The 21,495-nt window shown below is 54.8% G+C and overlaps 4 protein-coding genes across 4 annotated transcripts; 2 read left to right on the plus strand and 2 right to left on the minus strand.

Annotated features, from left to right (window-relative positions):
- Positions 1-2,276: 2,276 nt before the first annotated feature.
- MIND_00901300 (uncharacterized protein) lies at positions 2,277-2,932 on the plus strand (the record flags this gene model as incomplete). Its single annotated transcript, XM_037365657.1, has 4 exons — positions 2,277-2,383; positions 2,431-2,505; positions 2,557-2,653; positions 2,703-2,932. The coding sequence occupies 4 exons, from the start codon at positions 2,277-2,279 to the stop codon at positions 2,709-2,711; spliced, it is 288 nt and encodes a 95-aa protein (XP_037218899.1). The 3' UTR covers positions 2,712-2,932.
- Positions 2,933-7,233: 4,301 nt separating this feature from the next.
- On the minus strand, positions 7,234-8,541 carry MIND_00901500 (uncharacterized protein; the record flags this gene model as incomplete). Its single annotated transcript, XM_037365658.1, has 4 exons — positions 7,234-7,361; positions 7,396-8,084; positions 8,144-8,200; positions 8,249-8,541. The coding sequence occupies 4 exons, from the start codon at positions 8,539-8,541 to the stop codon at positions 7,234-7,236; spliced, it is 1,167 nt and encodes a 388-aa protein (XP_037218900.1).
- Positions 8,542-16,593: 8,052 nt separating this feature from the next.
- Positions 16,594-18,041, minus strand: MIND_00901600 (EHN domain-containing protein; the record flags this gene model as incomplete). Its single annotated transcript, XM_037365659.1, has 6 exons — positions 17,708-18,041; positions 17,465-17,665; positions 17,322-17,418; positions 17,020-17,276; positions 16,801-16,972; positions 16,594-16,756 (listed from the first exon to the last, which is right to left on the minus strand). Exons 1-6 carry the CDS (start codon positions 18,030-18,032, stop codon positions 16,594-16,596), a joined length of 1,215 nt encoding a protein of 404 aa, XP_037218901.1. The 5' UTR covers positions 18,033-18,041.
- A 2,187-nt stretch (positions 18,042-20,228) lies between these two features.
- Positions 20,229-21,261, plus strand: MIND_00901700 (Metallo-beta-lactamase superfamily protein; the record flags this gene model as incomplete). Its single annotated transcript, XM_037365660.1, has 5 exons — positions 20,229-20,590; positions 20,646-20,667; positions 20,717-20,826; positions 20,876-20,987; positions 21,034-21,261. The coding sequence occupies 5 exons, from the start codon at positions 20,229-20,231 to the stop codon at positions 21,259-21,261; spliced, it is 834 nt and encodes a 277-aa protein (XP_037218902.1).
- Between the last annotated feature and the right edge of the window lie 234 nt (positions 21,262-21,495).

Raw genomic sequence — 21,495 nt, forward strand, 5'->3', positions numbered from 1 at the left:
GGGGAACGACCAAACAGATCTGACGCAGGGTAAGTCGCGGTTTGGAGATATGTGGAGTTTGCACTTGCTGTCAGCAGCTTTGCTGTCGATGCGCCGCGTCCGCGCATTTCGGGCCACGCCGAGCTCCCCGTCTTCCGCAAATAACCCAGGGGGGGACAGCGCACGCGAATACTTGATGACAGCAAGTCTGAGAAAACAATGTGAGTATTCGTGTTCATTCGCAGGAGGACCGACCGCGGAGGAAGGGTCAACTGGAGAGGGTAAGCGTTTGCATATACCGAGCGCACGCAAGAGACTGACCGTGCTGTAGATTTGAATCTGGGCGTCGTTAGTCCACAGGTCAGAGGCAGATGGATAAGATGAAGGACTCGGGATGGCAGTGAAGCATGAGGGAACTTGAAAGAGGTATCGTATAGCAAAGTGTTCGTGTAGGGTAAGTATGTGGAAGCGACAGGACATGTGGAGTTGGAGAGCAAAGACACGGCGCAGCGCGGAAAGTGGATGTAAATGGAAGCCCACGCACCAATGGAGCTTCGCGCCAGCTGACAGTGACGACATAGACCGTCAGCGAAACATAGACTGATGACGCACCAGCAGCCCGTGCCCCGCCATGGACAGTCCCCACCTGAAACGGGCGATATTGTCACTATGACAACGTGAGCAGACGGCCAGGAAGGCACGCACCAGATGTCGGGCACAACCAAAGGGAGCGCAAACCTAGTCTTCAAGCGCAAGTGTGAGCTGCAAAAGGGTAAGTAATGAGAAGGTATAAGCAGGACTCTTACTGACAGCATGCGCGCAGACGACGGCCTCGACGACGGGCGAAGTCTGGAGGGTGAGATGAGCGGCGGAAAGAAGCCGAGGATAAGCGAGGAGCGATCACGTGGGGTTGACTTTGCCAAGACGTCCAAATCGGGAAGTGGGCAAGCGAAGATGAAGGGAGGAGGGAAAGAGGGAAATGGGTGGGAGAGACAGAATGAGGGTCTTATATAGGCTTCTGAGGGGTGACTGATGGGCTGTGGAGCGCGGTCGAGAGCATGAGGGAAGGTTATTGAGAAGCCAGAATTTGAGAGTCGCGGCATTCTCAGCGCAATGTCAGCGCTGTAAGTGCGGAGTTGGCGTGGAAGCGAGCAAGAAACTGGGCCGCAATAAGAAGTATGCCGATTGCCGCGCTTGCGCCGCTGTGGATTCACATTTTCCGCGATTGATGGAATTATCCTCTTGGAATTCCGCGGCGTCGAGCAAGTGCAGTCGCCAACAAACAACACAGACCTGACCAAAGGACCAAATTGCAAGTGCTCCAGCATGCAATGGAGGTTCTGCGGGGGTTCCTTGGGACAAAAATCAACCAAAAACTTGAAAAAGACATCGTGAGAGGGAAAAATGCCGGGCAAACTGAACTGGGCAAGATACAAGAAGGAAAGAGGAACACACAACTAGACGAAGAAACCAATAACGGCGGCCTTGAACAGGGTTCCTTCAGCGCACCGCTCCACGTCCCGTCAATTAGTGCTGCTTCGCTCCATTTCACCGCCCAAGTACCGCAACACTTCCCGGACATGTGCCAGGTACCCTCAAACCTTCTCCGACACCTCACCACCATCCGCCAGCTTCTTCCGAATTTTGCTACACGTGTTCATCATTTTTAGCCCTTATCACCGATGGCATCGGCGGCTGATCATCACCCCGGCGTTACAACGCCTGTCAACCTTCTTTTCCTTTGCCCATCATCCTCGTCGCAAACGCGTCCACGTCCTCGCTGCCCTCGACACCCATGCCCTACAGCCTGACAGTTCGCCCTTCTGCCGATAGCCCAGGCACCTCCCCTAGGTAACTTACCCAACCTTTCCCCCAACTCTTTCTCATACCATCACCTTCAAGTTCAAGTCGCCATCGCTACGCGCCAGCTCCCTCCACGCTCTCTCCGCCCGTCGTGTCTTCAGGGTCCTTGCCGTCCCTTTCACTGTCAGTACGCCTGTTTTCCACCGCACTGCTGTTTTGCTCACCCAACGGCGAGCAGCCTCGAGCCACACCTATTCGCTTCCCTAGGCACACGTGCAGTGGCGCCTTGCTTCGCGAAGGGCCCTGACTCCGACATCCACGCCAATTGTGTACAAGTGACGCTTCATCAAAGTATCAACGAAGTCACGCGTCCAATCGCTTCTTGACTCTCAACCACCACCATCGTCCTCGGTAAGCACCGTTTCTCCCCCTTCTCCTGCACTGCGCGGACTAATGGCCTTGTAGTGCTCCGTTGCCCTCATTCTCGACCCCAAATGTCTCTGTCCACCAACACTCTCTCTTCCGCAAGCACGACGGCCCTGACACCAGTACTCGCTGCCAAGACCCCTGCTTATGCCGCCAACATGCTTGGGCCACTATTGTGCGTGGAGTTTTCTTGCCTTATTGCACCTTCAAACACCCTTGCAGCTTCCTCTGCGATGATGATGGTGTCGACGGCGCTGGTACGAGAGGGGGAACCTCTGCTTGGATGTTATTCTGCTGGTGAGTTACCTCCAAGTGGCGCGTAGGTCGGTTCCTGATATGTTAACGTAGGCTTCCCCACCGCAAACAGCTGGTTTTCGGGCGAGACGGCCGCCAGAGACTCCAGACGGCGATGGATCTGTCGTCAACGGCCCGGCCTTCGATACCAGTATGTCATCCTCCCTGACCTCCCGCAACACGATGCTGACTGCTTCCAGGTTCTTTAACGCCGAAGGCATCGGTTTCTGCTTCTCTGACTTGAAGCTCTGGTTGAAATGGAGGGAGAACCTCTGCTCGGATGACGGATGGTCGCTGATTCATGGTGCGCTCATCTGATTTTGCTCTTTGCTTCTTATTGACCATTTTTGTAGGATTTTACTGGCTGTCGCCGCTGTCGGCTGGCGCGTGCGCTGCGTCAGCGTTGATGGCAGAACAAAGCTTGCTGTAAGATTGGCCCAGACGGCGGAATATTGGTATGTCCCTATCATTTCTCCCATCGTCTAGACTGACTTGTTTGTCAAGAAATGGGCCATTTGGATGGAAGTGACCCGGAATCACGGATCAATTGATGCTTACGTAAGCACATTTGATGTCCTCTTTTTGGCCTTCAAAGACTCACTTTTCGCCCAGGATTTTGATGGCCGGAGGCCTAGCATTGTTATTGACTGCAGGGCAGTCTGAGACAGGGCTCTGTCCCTGGCTGACCTCAAGCCGCCGCCACTTGCTGACCCACGGCCGACACCTCTGGCACATCAACCCGCCACTTAAGGCGGGCCATGTGCATGTGGGGGCCACTGGACAAAATGTCCCTGCTGGGGCCTGTACACTGCCCTGCTGCTGTCAGCTTTGCCGGACTGCATCGCCGTCGGAGGGCCAGCTCTGTCCCTGGTGCCACCGCCACCTCCGGGCCGTCTCCCGGCCAAGTTGCGCCACCCCGACACATACGCCGCATCAACCCGCCGAAATCGGCGCTCCCACCGGCCTCCCATGAGCCACAGCCAGTGGACGTCCCGGTCAAGGTGGCTTCACTGCTGCTGCCGCTCCCGTTGCCGCCTCTATCATTGCCCCCACTATCCCCATCGCCACCCTGCATCGCATCAATTGCGCCAGGTGCATCACTCCGCCACTATCGTTACTCTGGCTGGCAATGCCTTGCGGACATTGGCTCTATTGTCTGTGCGGCTGCGCCACCTCCGATGCGGCGCATCAAGCTTCTTCGGCTGTCCCCAGGATCCGGCCTGTCGGAGGCGGAGGCAACCCGCACCACTTTATCTGGCGACGCCTTGCGGATAGGAGAAAGATTCCGCCATCGTTGTGGCTGCGCCGCTGCCGCTCTGTCTTCACGGCTCCGCCTTGTCTCCTGCCAACGTCGAAGACGGTTCTCGCCACTATTGCCCAGCTGCGGCGCCGTTATGGCTGCCCCACTTCCTGCCGTTGCTGTCCCAGCACGGTGCAGTGCTCACCGACCGCTATCGTGATGCACTGATGGCGATGTCGTGGCCACGATCAGGGCTGCTGCTGCCCTGGCGCTGCTTCTGGTCGTCACCGTTGTCATCTATCTCCCCTCAACCTTCACTGACGCGTTGCCGTTATGACTTGCCCGTTTACACGCGCGCACTTGCCTCCCCTCGCTGACTTGCATTGCAGACTTGTTCCCTGGGGCGGCACTGCCGTCCTGTGGCCAAGCGTATGCCTCGAAGCCACATTTCGCTCTCTCCCGACGCGTGCCGACGCTCGGATCATCCGCATCATCAGAAATTGATGGTATTTTTGGGTGCACTTTTTGACCTTCTTTGCGCGATTCAAGGCTCATTTTTGCATAGGTCCGGGCCGCCGGAGGCGAACGCTACGGCTGGCCTGCGAAGCTGTCGGCTGTGTGTAGCCCACACAATGCGCAGGACGAGGAGGAGCGGAAGGCGGACTTGCGCGTCGCGTTGGGGCATGCCGCGTCGCGTTCGTGCTGAGGGACGGATGGCCAGCATGCTCTGGCGGTTTAGGTCCGATGGACTTGTGCACGGGATAGAATCCTGGGTCGGCGTTCGTGGATGACGGACTTGTGCAGAAATGCCATCAAACGCGTCGCGACGCGTCTCTTAATTAGCGTGTCTCGTAGAAATACTGAATATACAACTTTACACCTGCCCGAATCACCCTCCCCTCAACTCATGCCCGAGACCCTCGAAAAATCCACCCCACTCAGCTTCAAAACCCAAATTTTTCTCCCGCTACTCGACGCACAAAATTACTCACATGACCATGTTTATAGGTCCGTGCACGGCTCCCAGCAGTATATTAGAATGGCCTTGGCCTCGCGCGACTTGGCGAGCGAGCGCGACTTAGCGTTGGAGCAAGACGTGCAAGGACCAGTATAGTTTGACATGTGAAAATTTGAGTGCCGCGTCGGACCAGCCGAATTCGGGCGGTGATCGCGGATCTTTCCCTTTTTCCCTCTTACCCGGCACGAAACAGTGTTTTAGGGCGACATGTCGAAGTTTCCAAATACCACATCGCTCGTCATTGGCTCCGAAACCGACGCTTCTACTTATCCCACCAATCCGAATGCTACGCTGCAAGAGTCCGATTTTGCGTCAGCCTAAGTCTTTGTCTCAACGGATTCAAACACTGATATCCAGCAGCGGTCGGAACATCACTCCAATCGATTTTTCCAAGTCTTCACTGGAAATCAATGACCTGCGAGCAGTCGATTATTTTGGCGACGGCAGCTTCTATTTGCTGGACACTCCGGGTGTATGTGGCCCCAGCATCTTCTCTAACGTCATACCAGCATATCGCGGGGCATCTAACTGGCCTAGCCCGCGTCACAGCCAACCCGTTTACTTTCATCCTGCTTGCTGGAGACACTTTCCACCACGTCGGCGAAGCCCGCCCCCGCCCGGCACTACAGGCGAATTTCCCATGCCCCGCCCACATCGTAGAGTCAAGCCGCGGACATGTTTCCACCGACTACTTCTTCTCCCCCGGCTCGCGGGACGGCGCTTTTGACATTCTGTCCCGATCTGAGTCTCTCCTCCGGGTCTCCGACACCCCAGACTCGTTCTACGAGGACCCTGTGGTGGCCGGGGTCTCGCTTGAGAAAGTCGCGCGCTGGGATGCGGCGGACAACGTGCTCGTCCTTATCGCCCATGACCGGAGCGTTGTTGCCAACCACATCGGTCCTTCTGGTGGACTGCCGTATCACCCACAGAAACTAAATGGCTGGAAAACGGCGGGATGGAAGCCAGATACGATCTGGAACTTTGTCGATTTCCGAAATCCTGCGTGGGTTTTCAGCCCGCTTGTTGCGCAACCCTCTGTGAGAGTGGGGTTACCGAAGTGGCTCGCAGGACACTAAGTAGCTCCCTATATGACAAGTGGCAGTAGATAGTAATGTTATCTAGAGGTTGAAGTCCTAGACGCCCTCCCCATGATGCCTGTCTTCCTGTGCCGCTGCTAAAATCTTCTCAATCAATTCCACAGTATCATCCGTCGCATCTCTCCACATTTCTCGCTGGGAATTCCCCCATGTTTTGGTGTCAAGAAGCAAATCGAAGCTGTCGCCCGCCCAGGACTCGCGTTCAAGTTGAGACATACCGATACTATCTTGCAACTCCACGGGCAAGCCAGACAGACAGAGACGTGTGACACCGGCTAAGGGGGTGACGGTTTGTCCCGGAGGCAGCGGGCGTGTGCGCGCACAGAATGGCCTGCGGCCGCGTTTTCGATCGCTCATCGTCGATCAATATACACCATGCACACCCGCGCTTGACAGAGCCGCCACCGCAGCAGCACGCCGGCCCGGCCCTCATCCCACCACACCACTAACAAAGTCTCGAGACACTCTACCACTTCACTCACGCAACCAACACACCCCCGTATGCTCCCGGGGCCTCCCCGAAACGTCCCGCTAGCCTAAAATCAACTCAGCACGGCCAGCACGGCGACTCTATCATTAAAGACGGCAGCCTTGCGTCTGACACCGACCCTGCTCCGCGATGACCAGAGTCGGCCAGATCGACTTGTCCCGGGCGGCGCTGGGCAACGAACGACGCTGCCAACGAGTTGGGCCGCGTTGGACTCGACGAGGACGCATCTGCAAGGCGGTAAGTAACTTAATTGAGCGCGCGACGCTGGGACTGACAACAACCGTCTTGCCCACAACAGGCCGGGAATGCGCCGGCCACAACGGCCGATCGACATGTCCCAGGCGCCGGTTGGCAGCGAACGATACTGACGACATAGGCAACGCGGCGCGTTGGACTCCCAGCCGATAACAGGCCGGGAACGCGCCATCCTTAGGCGGGCCGTCTTCGACCTCCATTGAAAACACGTCGCCTGGCCGAGCTCCAGCGATAAACCTGCAAAATCCAGTCAGCAACGACGGATACAAGACAAGCTGGGTACCGAGCGAGCCTGGTCGATAATCTGGCACGACCGCGCCCCCAAGCGCGCAGTCGTCAGCACCCATCGCGCGCGCACCGCCGGGCCGAATTGCAGCCAGAAACCTGCAAAGCTCGGCCCGGGTCAGCAATGGCGGAATCAAGATCGATCCTTGATTAGCAGCGTTCTGGGTCGTTCTAGACGTTGTAAGCGACGATTTCAAGAGCGGGACTTACCCCAGCAATCTGGCGACCAACAGGCTGCGCATGCGCCGTCCAACGCGGCCCCAAACGCGCCACGCCGGACGTTGTCCGTGAACGCGTCACCCGGGAGAATCCAGGGCAGGAACCTGAAGAACTCGCTCAGTAATGCTCAAACTGAGATGAATATTGCTGTTTCGACAGCTGTGGTCGCAGCGGCTCGTTCTGGGCGGTAATGGACAGCAAGGACGCCGAGAGGCAGCAGTATAACAGCGGGAAGACGGGGCTGCAGCGGGTAAGCTATGGTTTGCAGAGACATGATGTTTGCACTCACGGAAAGTGTCTTCGCTATCCATCTGCAAGCCTTGGTCAGTAATGCGGACAGCGAGTACGAGGGGAACGACCAAACAGATCTGACGCAGGGTAAGTCGCGGTTTGAAGACAAGTATGTGGAGTTTGCACTTGCTGTCAGCAGCTTTGCTGTCGATGCGCCGCGTCCGCGCATTTCGGGCCACGCCGAGCTCCCCGTCTTCCGCAAATAACCCAGGGGGGGACAGCGCACGCGAATACTTGATGACAGCAAGTCTGAGAAAACAATGTGAGTATTCGTGTTCATTCGCAGGAGGACCGACGGCGGAGGAAGGGTCAACTGGAGAGGGTAAGCGTTCGCATATACCGAGCGCACGCAAGAGACTGACCGTGCTGTAGATTTGAATCTGGTCGTCGTTAGTCCACAGGTCAGAGGCAGATGGATAAGATGAAGGACTCGGGATGGCAGTGAAGCATGAGGGAACTTGAAAGAGGTATCGTGTTCGTGTAGGGTAAGTATGTGGAAGCGACAGGACATGTGGAGTTGGAGAGCAAAGACACGGCGCAGCGCGGAAAGTGGATGTAAATGGAAGCCCACGCACCAATGGAGCTTCGCGCCAGCTGACAGTGACGACATAGACCGTCAGCGAAACATAGACAAAGTCAGTATGATGACGCACCAGCAGCCCGTGCCCCGCCATGGACAGTTCCCACCTGAAACGGGCGATATTGTCACTATGACAACGTGAGCAGACGGCCAGGAAGGCACGCACCAGATGTCGGGCACAACCAAAGGGAGCGCAAACCTAGTCTTCAAGCGCAAGTGTGAGCTGCAAAAGGGTAAGTAATGAGAAGGTATAAGCAGGACTCTTACTGACAGCATGCGCGCAGACGACGGCCTCGACGACGGGCGAAGTCTGGAGGGTGAGATGAGCGGCGGAAAGAAGCCGAGGATAAGCGAGGAGCGATCACGTGGGGTTGACTTTGCCAAGACGTCCAAATCGGGAAGTGGGCAAGCGAAGATGAAGGGAGGAGGGAAAGAGGGAAATGGGTGGGAGAGACAGAATGAGGGTCTTATATAGGCTTCTGAGGGGTGACTGATGGGCTGTGGAGCGCGGTCGAGAGCATGAGGGAAGGTTATTGAGAAGCCAGAATTTGAGAGTCGCGGCATTCTCAGCGCGATGTCAGCGCTGTAAGTGCGGAGTTGGCGTGGAAGCGAGCAAGAAACTGGGCCGCAATAAGAAGTATGCCGATTGCCGCGCTTGCGCCGCTGAGGATTCACATTTTCCGCGATTGATGGAATTATCCTCTTGGAATTCCGCGGCGTCGAGCAAGTGCAGTCGCCAACAAACAACACAGACCTGACCAAAGGACCAAATTGCAAGTGCTCCAGCATGCAATGGAGGTTCTGCGGGGGTTCCTTGGGACAAAAATCAACCAAAAACTTGAAAAAGACATCGTGAGAGGGAAAAATGCCGGGCAAACTGAACTGGGCAAGATACAAGAAGGAAAGAGGAACACACAACTAGACGAAGAAACCAATAACGGCGGCATTGAGCAGGGTTCCTTCAGCGCACCGCTCCACGTCCCGTCAATTAGTGCTGCTTCGCTCCATTTCACCGCCCAAGTACCGCAACACTTCCCGGACATGTGCCAGGTACCCTCAAACCTTCTCCGACACCTCACCACCATCCGCCAGCTTCTTCCGAATTTTGCTACACGTGTTCATCATTTTTAGCCCTTATCACCGATGGCATCGGCGGCGGCTGATCATCACCCCGGCGTTACAACGCCTGTCAACCTTCTTTTCCTTTGCCTATCATCCTCGTCGCAAACGCGTCCACGTCCTCGCTGCCCTCGACACCCATGCCCTACAGCCTGACAGTTCGCCCTTCTGCCGATAGCCCAGGCACCTCCCCTAGGTAAATTACCCAACCTTTCCCCCAACTCTTTCTCATACCATCACCTTCAAGTCGCCATCGCTACGCGCCAGCTCCCTCCACGCTCTCTCCGCCCGTCGTGTCTTCAGGGTCCTTGCCGTCCCTTTCACTGTCAGTACGCCTGTTTTCCACCGCACTGCTGTTTTGCTCACCCAACGGCGAGCAGCCTCGAGCCACACCTATTCGCTTTCCTAGGCACACGTGCAGTGGCGCCTTGCTTCGCGAAGGGCCCTGACTCCGACATCCACGCCGATTGTGTACAAGTGACGCTTCATCAAAGTATCAACGAAGTCACGCGTCCAATCGCTTCTTGACTCTCAACCACCACCATCGTCCTCGGTAAGCACCGTTTCTCCCCCTTCTCCTGCACTGCGCGGACTAATGGCCTTGTAGTGCTCCGTTGCCCTCATTCTCGACCCCAAATGTCTCTGTCCACCAACACTCTCTCTTCCGCAAGCACGACGGCCCTGACACCAGTACTCGCTGCCAAGACCCCTGCTTATGCCGCCAACATGCTTGGGCCACTATTGTGCGTGGAGTTTTCTTGCCTTATTGCACCTTCAAACACCCTTGCAGCTTCCTCTGCGATGATGATGGTGTCGACGGCGCTGGTACGAGAGGGGGAACCTCTGCTTGGATGTTATTCTGCTGGTGAGTTACCTCCAAGTGGCGCGTAGGTCGGTTCCTGATATGTTAACGTAGGCTTCCCCACCGCAAACAGCTGGTTTTCGGGCGAGACGGCCGCCAGAGACTCCAGACGGCGATGGATCTGTCGTCAACGGCCCGGCCTTCGATACCAGTATGTCATCCTCCCTGACCTCCCGCAACACGATGCTGACTGCTTCCAGGTTCTTTAACGCCGAAGGCATCGGTTTCTGCTTCTCTGACTTGAAGCTCTGGTTGAAATGGAGGGAGAACCTCTGCTCGGATGACGGATGGTCGCTGATTCATGGTGCGCTCATCTGATTTTGCTCTTTGCTTCTTATTGACCATTTTTGTAGGATTTTACTGGCTGTCGCCGCTGTCGGCTGGCGCGTGCGCTGCGTCAGCGTTGATGGCAGAACAAAGCTTGCTGTAAGATTGGCCCAGACGGCGGAATATTGGTATGTCCCTATCATTTCTCCCATCGTCTAGACTGACTTGTTTGTCAAGAAATGGGCCATTTGGATGGAAGTGACCCGGAATCACGGATCAATTGATGCTTACGTAAGCACATTTGATGTCCTCTTTTTGGCCTTCAAAGACTCACTTTTTGCCCAGGATTTTGATGGCCGGAGGCCTAGCATTGTTATTGACTGCAGGGCAGTCTGAGACAGGGCTCTGTCCCTGGCTGACCTCAAGCCGCCGCCACTTCCTGACCCAAGGCCGACACCTCTGGCACATCAACCCGCCACTTAAGGCGGGCCATGTGCATGTGGGGCCACTGGACAAAATGTCCCTGCTGGGGCCTGTACACTGCCCTGCTGCTGTCAGCTTTGCCGGACTGCATCGCCGTCGGAGGGCCAGCTCTGTCCCTGGTGGAGCTCTAGCCACCGCCACCTCCGGGCCGTCTCCCGGCCAAGTTGCGCCACCCCGACACATACGCCGCATCAACCCGCCGAAATCGGCGCTCCCACCGGCCTCCCATGAGCCACAGCCAGTGGACGTCCCGGTCAAGGTGGCTTCACTGCTGCTGCCGCTCCCGTTGCCGCCTCTATCATTGCCCCCACTATCCCCATCGCCACCCTGCATCGCATCAATTGCGCCAGGTGCATCACTCCGCCACTATCGTTACTCTGGCTGGCAATGCCTTGCGGACATTGGCTCTATTGTCTGTGCGGCTGCGCCACCTCCGATGCGGCGCATCAAGCTTCTTCGGCTGTCCCCAGGATCCGGCCTGTCGGAGGCGGAGGCAACCCGCACCACTTTATCTGGCGACGCCTTGCGGATAGGAGAAAGATTCCGCCATCGTTGTGGCTGCGCCGCTGCCGCTCTGTCTTCACGGCTCCGCCTTGTCTCCCGCCAACGTCGAAGACGGTTCTCGCCACTATTGCCCAGCTGCGGCGCCGTTATGGCTGCCCCACTTCCTGCCGTTGCTGTCCCAGCACGGTGCAGTGCTCACCGACCGCTATCGTGATGCACTGATGGCGATGTCGTGCTGCTGCCCTGGCGCTGCTTCTGGTCGTCACCGTTGTCATCTATCTCCCCTCAACCTTCACTGACGCGTTGCCGTTATAACTTGCCCGTTTACACGCGCGCACTTGCCTCCCCTCGCTGACTTGCATTGCAGACTTGTTCCCTGGGGCGGCACTGCCGTCCTGTGGCCGAGTGTATGCCTCGAAGCCACATTTCGCTCTCTCCCGACGCGTGCCGACGCTCGGATCATCCGCATCATCAGAAATTGATGGTATTTTTGGGTGCACTTTTTGACCTTCTTTGCGCGATTCAAGGCTCATTTTTGCATAGGTCCGGGCCGCCGGAGGCGAACGCTACGGCTGGCCTGCGAAGCTGTCGGCTGTGTGTAGCCCACACAATGCGCAGGACGAGGAGGAGCGGAAGGCGGACTTGCGCGTCGCGTTGGGGCATGCCGCGTCGCGTTCGTGCTGAGGGACGGATGGCCAGCATGCTCTGGCGGTTTAGGTCCGATGGACTTGTGCACGGGATAGAATCCTGGGTCGGCGTTCGTGGATGACGGACTTGTGCAGAAATGCCATCAAACGCGTCGCGACGCGTCTCTTAATTAGCGTGTCTCGTAGAAATACTGAATATACAACTTTACACCTGCCCGAATCACCCTCCCCTCAACTCATGCCCGAGACCCTCGGAAAATCCACCCCACTCAGCTTCAAAACCCAAATTTTTCTCCCGCTACTCGACGCACAAAATTACTCACATGACCATGTTTATAGGTCCGTGCACGGCTCCCAGCAGTATATTAGAATGGCCTTGGCCTCGCGCGACTTGGCGAGCGAGCGCGACTTGGCGTTGGAGCAAGACGTGCAAGGACCAGTATAGTTTGACATGTGAAAATTTGAGTGCCGCGTCGAGCATGTGGACGGGTTCGGATGAGGTTGTAGACAGTTTGAAACGAGAGGTCCTTTTCAGACACGGCGACTACTTCTTATAAATCTAACTTGAAATAGATCCAAAATTCCAAATACTACTAGTACTTACCGATATTGTAGAGTATTGTAGTTTGCAGTTGGAGCTGGCCTGATTTCCAGTCCTTGGCATTGAAAGATGGTTGACAACGAGCCTCGCCCCAGGCTATGGCACTGGCGGTGTAGTATGATGAAGTTGGGAGTGGTGGAAAGTGACTGTGTTGATCGTCGTTTGTGACACCGCCTTCTTCAGGAATATCATCTCGGAGGCGCCAACTCTTCCAATTCCCAAGACTGACTACATTCTCTCTCTCCACAACACACGCCTTCAGCTGCCGCGGCCGATGAAGCAGTCTGCTTTTATGAGTTTCGACAAGCCTTTTTGGGGCCCGGGATGCTACACACGCTTTGCGGAACTGCCTTTTCCTCCCTGGCTCCCCATCGAGGCATCTCCTCAATAGAGATTCCATTTCTGCGAAGGATATGCTGAGGGGGATATGCTGGACGGTGCGTTTGCCTGCTCCTCCCTTGTGTATGCAGCACTGACGTCGCCCAGCAGGCCAACTAACGCCGAACGGCCGCTAGCCTTTCGCAGAGTCGAAGACTAAGAATACGCTGTGCGCCTCTCTTTACAGTGGACGGCCCACTCCTAGCCCAGGAACTGCTGGCTGCATAAGTGCGTTCACTTGCCTTACCCTGGTGTATTGCGACTTACTTCGGTCGTATTCTAGCTAGTGGCAAATGCCGTGCAATACTTACTGTGCTTTCTCCCGACCCGTTCTCTTCGGAAGTAGAGTGTCGCTGCAAGCTAAGCGTGAATCCTCGCCAGAGCCTGTCCATTACCCCGCCCGCTGGCTTTCTACACTCGTCGAAATCTGCAACAGCCTCGTATATCGACAGCTCTCATATCATGCGACTATCGACATATCCCCCCAGAGAAGTCCAAGTCAATGAAAACCATCGTCTCCCTATCGTTCCTTCCTCCCAGCCCCTGGGGTCGACCTTCTCCACGTATCCCGTCTCCAACAATTCGTAACCACAATGCACACACCCAACTCGAGGTTTACGCATCTATCGACAGCGGCATAGCCCTCTTTATCGCTACTGCGCGGCACTCCCGTTGAAATGCAAAGCGTTTTCCGACCGCAAGAAGACTTTCACCCAGCTTTTATCCCATGTCACAACGGGTCTTTTACATCTTCCGACACGCATGTTGCATGGCTCTTTCGCGTGCATTTCGAGGTGCGTTGGCATAATTTCAACATGTACAATTGATTTTGACTAGGAATATAGGCAGGAAGCCAGTTTTTGAAGCCGTTTTCTCCGGAGACATGAAGTTGGGGCCTCGGCGGTTTCTACTCAGCATTGACAGCCGCTGGTGTTGTTTTGCTCACTGAATTACTGCTCGCGGACTGTCCCACGCCTCTCGCCGCGATAGCCGTGTCCTGCGGTTGGGTTCTCATCTGCGACCTCTTCTGTTTCTTCTCCCCACATACGCATTCCAAACTTCGCCCATGCCGTCATGTGTCTTCCACACAACATCCGCACAACATCCGAAAATACCCTGTCCATCGTTTTAGACGACTTCAACGGTGTATTCTTCGTGCAGCAAGGACTGTCGGTGGCGATAAGGGGGGGAAGGCATATACAAATCAGGCTTTCTTTGAGATACTTCGGAAGATGGTAAGCCGCTCTCTTCTACTTGTCGTCTTGATCTGAACTCGGAAGCTAGTCCGGATTTCGCGGTCAAATAGAGGTTTTCAATACGGTAGTTAAATTTTGCACTACCTAACTACATCACCTTCCATTCCATTGCTTTGTTATCGCTCTTCAAATGTACCGTTATGCTGCGCCCTTTCGGCGGGTACTTCTTTTTTCGGCTTTTGCAGTAAGCGACAGTCATAAAATCATCCCTTATCTCGTGGTGTCAACTATCCAGATGGCTGTTTGGCGGGACTCAGGCTGGGCTGGTGAAAATCATCCCGATTACTGTGTGATTATTACTCTTATATTAAGCAGATGTCGTGTGAATGTATGCACATGTTTGGCATCAGTTTTAGCAATTTATTTACTCCACATTTCCACTTTTGGGACCACTGCTGTTGAAACCCTAATTTGGTAAGAAAAGCTGTAAAGTCTAATTGGGACATAAAGCTGTAAAATCAAGATTTTACATCAAGTGTTGAAATTATGATGGTCACAGTTGTGACTCGCCGCGAATATTCCAGCAATTTCCTTTCCTGCGCTGACTCAAATGTTGCTGATTCATATAGAACTTACTAGAAGGATGTAAAACAGTATATAAGATAAAATAAAGTACAGCGTTGGGCATCGTTTGCCCTAACGCATCGAACTCTAACCAGTTTGCGATTGCAAACAAATCCTCGCTCCTTTTGATCGCGTCCTCAAATCAATCACCAATTTTAACACAAACGATCTCGGTACTGTCGCCGATCACCCGACAACCTGCGCAACCGCTAACCCCGGCTTACCGCATCACCACCTTCTTCCCTCACCCCTTCCTCTACCATGTCAACCTCATCATATAAACTCAACACCGAGCGGCTCACCGGTGTAGAGAATTATGCCAGTTGGGCTGTTCAGACTGAGGATGTCCTGAACGACATGGGACTTGACGATCATATCGCTGATGGTGCATCAGGCACAGAAGCCACCTGGATCAAAGCGGACCGGAAAGCTCTCACCCAGATTCGTCTTCGCGTAGCGCCGCACATCATTGTTGATGTCCGGAATGCCAAAACGGCATTGGAAGCCTGGCAGACCCTCAAGGAAAACTACCAGACTGACGGAGGCATTGGTATTATCCTGGCCATACGACAGCTATTCTCTACCCGCGCTACCTCTGATGGCAATATCCAAGACCATCTGCGCATTATGAAGACTAATGCCGAGGAACTCCGCACCTTCGGTTACCCGCTTGCCGACCCGGTTCTCTCACTGGCTCTACTCACTTCTATGCCGGACGACTGGGACTCTTGGGTCTCGTCAGCCGCTCTTGATGCGGAAATGCTCAAGAAGCCCACCAAAGTCCACGCGGCTATCTTGATGGAAGCACGCCGTCGTAACCCACCTGACGCCGAGCCATCCAGCAACACGCCATCCGCGATGGTTGCCCGCGGCAAATCCGCCAAGCGTTTCCCACCCGCCCCAACCTCCAACTCCACCCCCGGCCCTGATACCGGCAAGGCCAACCCCACCTGCTTCCGTTGTGGCGGCAAAGGCCACGTCGCGCGCCAATGCCTGTCACCCGCTGGCACAGACATTGCCAACTTCGCACTCGACGACAACGAAGGAGATGAGTACGGAGAAGACGATGAAGAATATATTTGCTTCTAATTCCAAATTCACCTTCACCTATGCAAATCCATTCCTACGCTACACCACACTTTAATCGACAAATCCATTCCATTCCCACCTTTTTCTTCCTTCCGAATACTCCCGACGGCGCCCATGGCTAGTAGAACCCGAACCGCCCGTGAAGATCCGGGCACACAGGCCTCGGCAATCCGAAGTGTGCGACACTTGCGGATGGGGCGCATGAGCTGGCGACGGACTGCCAATAGCTATGTCACATGGTGTACTGTGTGTGGCCGGAGGTATCGATGGACGGCGACTGATGGGGGAGCACGGCATGGGGGAGCGGCTCGTCATGGGGGAGTGTTGAAATTATGATGGTCACAGTTGTGACTCGCCGCGAATATTCCAGCAATTTCCTTTCCTGCGCTGACTCAAATGTTGCTGATTCATATAGAACTTACTAGAAGGATCTAAAACAGTATATAAGATAAAATAAAGTACAGCGTTGGGCATCGTTTGCCCTAACGCATCGAACTCTAACCAGTTTGCGATTGCAAACAAATCCTCGCTCCTTTTGATCGCGTCCTCAAATCAATCACCAATTTTAACATCAAGTACCATAAACAAGTCCAATCTAAGGCTATTTGTGATGTTGTTCTTGGCTGTAATATCAGTATAGAGGGCATGTAGACCTTGATATTTCATAAACTCATGAATAAAATTGGCATATTCAGTCTGCAAAAAATTGTGAAACAATATTTGAAGCTGGGGCGTAGCCCCAGCCTGTCTAGTATATCTCAAAGTTTCCTCTTCGAGAAGATTTTGCATACTTGTCGCTTTGGAACACGCTTTCACACTGGTTACATTGTTTGCTATTTGCTTGCTTCAATACCCAGTTCTACCAGGGACGACGCCATACGCGGGCCCGCCCTTGCCAAACATCTTTCTCACATCGGCCACCAGCAGCTCAGGTACCTCGTGAGCGGCAAAATGCCCACCATTTGCATGCTCGGATTCGAAGACATGGTTTCCCAACAGGCGCGTCCATCTAGCGTAGTTTGAGTAAAGCAATGAGATATAAAAGAGACACACATTCGGGGCGCGATGAGGACTTCCTTTGGGAAATGCGAAGTCCCGAATGGAATCGTCGGCGCCTCTGACCGGGGCGGGAAGCGCTTGTCGCCGTTGGCCAGCTCGTAGTATATGCGTATTGATGCCGCAGGGCCCGCGCGCGAGAAATAATAGCTGGATACCCAGGTCAGAACTAGGGGGGATCAATCCAAGTGGACCGGAAGAAAGAGTGATATGTACCTTCGTCGTCTTCCCACGCGTAGTTGTCCGTCCACGCAACCAGCTTCTCGTAAAGCCAGGCGAGCAGCCCGACCGGCGAGTCCGCAAGAGAGTATCCCAGGGTTTGTGGTTTGGTCGAATGCTCATAGAAGTAGCCTCGCCCACTCTTTTCGAACCAACGGGAGCGCGCGAGGCCTACTTTCTCAAAGTCGGTGTAGGGCGTCGCCAGCGCCTGGAGGTACGACAGCGGGGATGCGAAGAGAGATGGATGTTGGGCACTGTTCGGGCGGGGTAAGAGAATGAGACCGTAGACAATGACGCACATTGGAAAATTTGTATGCCATGCCTTGCTGTGTTTGGGGCCATAGTTGCGTGCGATTCGCCGCGTTATTTGGAAGCCGAGGTCGCCTCCTTGGGTTACTAATGCATGCATGAGCTCAAGGAGAGTCTGCGCGAGACGACACACCATACTCATCGTAGCCGAGCGCCAGCATGAGCTTGTTCCCCACCTCCGCGTACTGGTCTAGACGGAAGCCCTTCTTCCTGGGTGCCTCGGAAAAGCCATAACCGGGTAAACCAAGCGCGACCACATGAAAAGAGGGATGTTCTGGCGATGCAGCGACAAGCAGAGGCAGGATTTTGCGGACTTCGAGGAAGTTGCCGGGCCCTGGCACCAGTTAGCGGCAGAAACACAGAGGAAAACACTTACAGCCGTGAACGAACAACAGCGGAATCGCATCCACCCGCTCGCTTTTCTGGTGGACGTAGTGGATGCTGAGCGAGCCATGGCCCTCGACCGCAATGTCCATCGTGAACTGCGGGAGCTCGGCGTTGAGCTGCCGCTCGTGCACCCGCCAGTCGTAGTCGTTCCGCCATTTAACTAGCAGACGCCGGATGTCGTCGAGTGGGACACCATAATCCCAGCCAGCTTCGTCCAACTCATCTGGAAGCCGCGCGAGAGCGAGTTTCTTGGAAAGTTCCTCAAGAGCCGCGTCCGGAACGTCGATTTTGAAGGGGACCTCCAATCGCGACATGGAGGTTGCAGGTGAGAAATCTCCTTCGGCTTTTCGGGCCATAAACTATCTCAGGCTGTCACCTGTCAATTTTTTGTGGTTGACCACCATGCGGACCGGCGACGAAACGTCGCTGAGCGAGTTACTGGCGCATATGAAGGAGAAACTGGAGGCTTCCGAGAAGCACAAGGCAGCCTTACTAGCGGTGAGTTTCCATCATTGCTCGGATTATGAGTGGCTGAGAGTGGCTCTAGGAACTCGAGAAAGCCAATGCAAAGGAGCCTAACGAGCCTGCCATTGGAATGCTGAAGGGTCGGCTGGAAATGAGCGAGGCACGTCTCTGTGGCCGCACGGCCCTGAAATGACAACCAAGTACAGAAACTCGTTGAGATGAAACTGGACATAGTCTCGAAGACAAGCGCTGCCGCTACACCGGCCCAGTTGGAGGAGATACGACAGGTGCGCGTTCAGCTATTCCGCTGCTTATAGAACCTTGACTGATATAGTTGATGACTCGCTGCGAGTCTCTTGCATTCAAGACACCGGAGAAGAAGAAGAAGAAGCCTGTCACGGTAGTTCGTGCCTACGTTCATTCGTAGCTTCTACTAATGTTTACAACAGAAAGCAGCCCAACTAGTGAAACCAAGCCCAACGAAATCCTCCCCGCTACCACGCGAAGTCGGTGTTGTGAAACGAGAGCCTAGTCCGCTACCACCTCTCGCTACCATCACCGACATGTTGGCTGCTCCACCGGCCCCGCCCGTTGTCATCGACTGGGATACTTACTCCCTTCCACGCCCGCCACTGGGGAATGACTGGGCCGAGTTTTACTACCTAGCGGACTTCTTCGACCTTGCGCGGGCAGAGGCGCGAATCAAAGGCGGTGTCGATCCAAGAGCGCGCAAACGAGCACCCGTAAGCTACCCTTCTCCGGTCATTCAAAAGGATGACTCCGTTGTGACATAGATTGGCTCTTACGGGAAAGTACTCCTTGCCGCGGTAATTCTTATATGAATCATCCGCGCTGTCTTGCACTCATCACTTGTCGCAGACACCCTGCACTCGGTGCTTCAAGTTTCAACTGCCATGCCTCTTCATCGACATCGCCGAGCCCAATGCAAATACCCCCAATCTGCGCTGCATTGTCTGCCGCGAATTCGAGGCTAAATGCACCGAAACCGAGGCGGGCACGCCCCCGCACGAACACGCTGGCAAGCTTGCATTCTTTTTAAGCTTGTTCGGCTGTCTTGCTGATGCGAAATATAGCGGCGGTGGTGGAGTACCATAACCGCGCCATTGCCCTTGGCCAGCGACCGGGCTTGTGGATGGGTGACGGCGTCCCGCAACTGGATATCGTCCCGCCAAATGTCTGGGAGGCAGGCCCAGTCTCCAGCGCAAAGCGCACCACACGCAACTCCCTGGGATATTGAAGCAGAGTTGAGTGATTATTTCGATTCGTGCAACACTTCACCCCCAACGAGTGCATAAGAGGAGGAAATGGTCACTTCATGGTGTTACTGATAGATACATATATCTCAGCTAGTGACCGCAGAAATGTTCCATCGGCCCCATTCATTCAGCATTGACATTAATATTGGATCACTCTTCTCGTTTCCGGCGGGACCCGAGTGAAGCAAGCCCGGTCCGTTGCGTCCCAGTGGGGTCCATCTTGGCTTTATCTGCGCCCTAAACATCCGAGTCCTGCCGCCTGTAGTGACAGTAAGGTGCAGTACATTGTTTCGGGAAGCTTTCCGGCTGCATAAACTTCGCTTAGATGGTGTGACCAGCCGAATTCGGGCGGTGATCGCGGATCTTTCCCTTTTTCTCTCTTACCTGGCACGACGATTTCGAAGGGATAGCTCTAGGTCTTCGACGGTCCCCAATCGATACCTAGGCAAAGAACGGGGCAATATAATTCACGAACACCAATGCAACGCATAATGAGCCTCTAACGAATCCCGGAAGCCGCCAGCTATGTCAAGCTGAGTATTGACTCCTTTAGCTTGTCGGGACCGACTTACGTTCCAGGATTTGCAAGCATAGGCTGACCAACGGATCCCCATCACGTCAGCCCCACCTGCCGCCGACCTTTTGAGTATAAAAGTCTCAGCAAATGCCAGTGGCTTCTCCACCAAGCGAATTTGAAAACGATGCTCTCCCTTCAAGTTCCACAAGCTTTCGCAGCACTGGCGCTTGTTGCAGGGCTGTCCTCTGTCCATGCTGCCTCACAATAAGTACTCCACGACCTTTGACATCCCCTCCTCCAATGCGACTGTCTCCATCTCACGCTTCAATATCGGCAACATCACCGCCCAAAACCAGTTCCACACCCTCATCTTCCCCGTCATTCCTGGCCGCGACATGATGGAGCTGCCGATGTACGCTTTTCTCGTGCAACACGGGCAGCGAAAGGTCATGTTTGACCTCGGCATCCGCAAAGACCCCCTCAACTTTGTGCCCAGCCTGGCTGCGCCGTTCGCGAGTGGCCAATTCGCGCCGTCTCACTTTGACACGGACATTTTCGACCTCCTCGGACAGGCAGGCATTGCGCCAAGCAGCATAGAGAGCGTTATTTGGAGGTGCGTGGCCTTGCCAGTGCTTAGTCTATTACTCGTTACTAACAGTCATTCTCAGTCATGCGCATTTTGACCATATCGTGAGCCGGACGCTGATACTGAAGCAATTGCAATTTAACGGTGTTTTAGGGCGACATGTCGAAGTTTCCAAATACCACATCGCTCGTCATTGGCTCCGAGACCGACGTTTCTACTTATCCCACCAATCCGAATGCTACGCTGCAAGAGTCCGATTTTGCGTCAGCTTAAGTCTTTGTCTCAACGGATTCAAACACTGATATCCAGCAGCGGTCGGAACATCACTCCAATCGATTTTTCCAAGTCTTCACTGGAAATCAATGACCTGCGAGCAGTCGATTATTTTGGCGACGGCAGCTTCTATTTGCTGGACACTCCGGGTGTATGTGGCCCCAGCATCTTCTCCTCGTTGACTAATGTCATCCCAGCATATCGCGGGGCATCTAACTGGCCTAGCCCGCGTCACAGCCAACCCGTCTACTTTCATCCTGCTTGCTGGAGACACTTTCCACCACGTCGGCGAAGCCCGGCCCCGCCCGGCACTACAGGCGAATTTCCCATGCCCCGCCCACATCGTAGAGTCAAGCCGCGGACATGTTTCCACCGACTACTTCTTCTCCCCCGGCTCTAGTGATGGCCAGGTCCGGTCCGGTTAGTGCCCCGCCACGAATATATTCTTGCTTCGAGAGATTCCGCAGGACACCGGCTAAGGGGGTGACGGTTTGTCCCGGAGGCAGCGGGCGTGTGGAATGGCCTGCGGCCGCGTTTTCGATCGCTCATCGTCGATCAATATATGTACACCATGCACCCCGCGCTTGACAGAGCCGCCACCGCAGCAGCACGCCGGCCCGGCCCTCATCCCACCACACCACTAACAAAGTCTCGAGACA

Source organism: Mycena indigotica, assembly GCF_014461135.1.
Source record: "Mycena indigotica strain 171206Taipei chromosome Unknown Mind.scaff0007, whole genome shotgun sequence".
In the NCBI taxonomy this organism is placed as follows: domain Eukaryota; kingdom Fungi; phylum Basidiomycota; class Agaricomycetes; order Agaricales; family Mycenaceae; genus Mycena; species Mycena indigotica.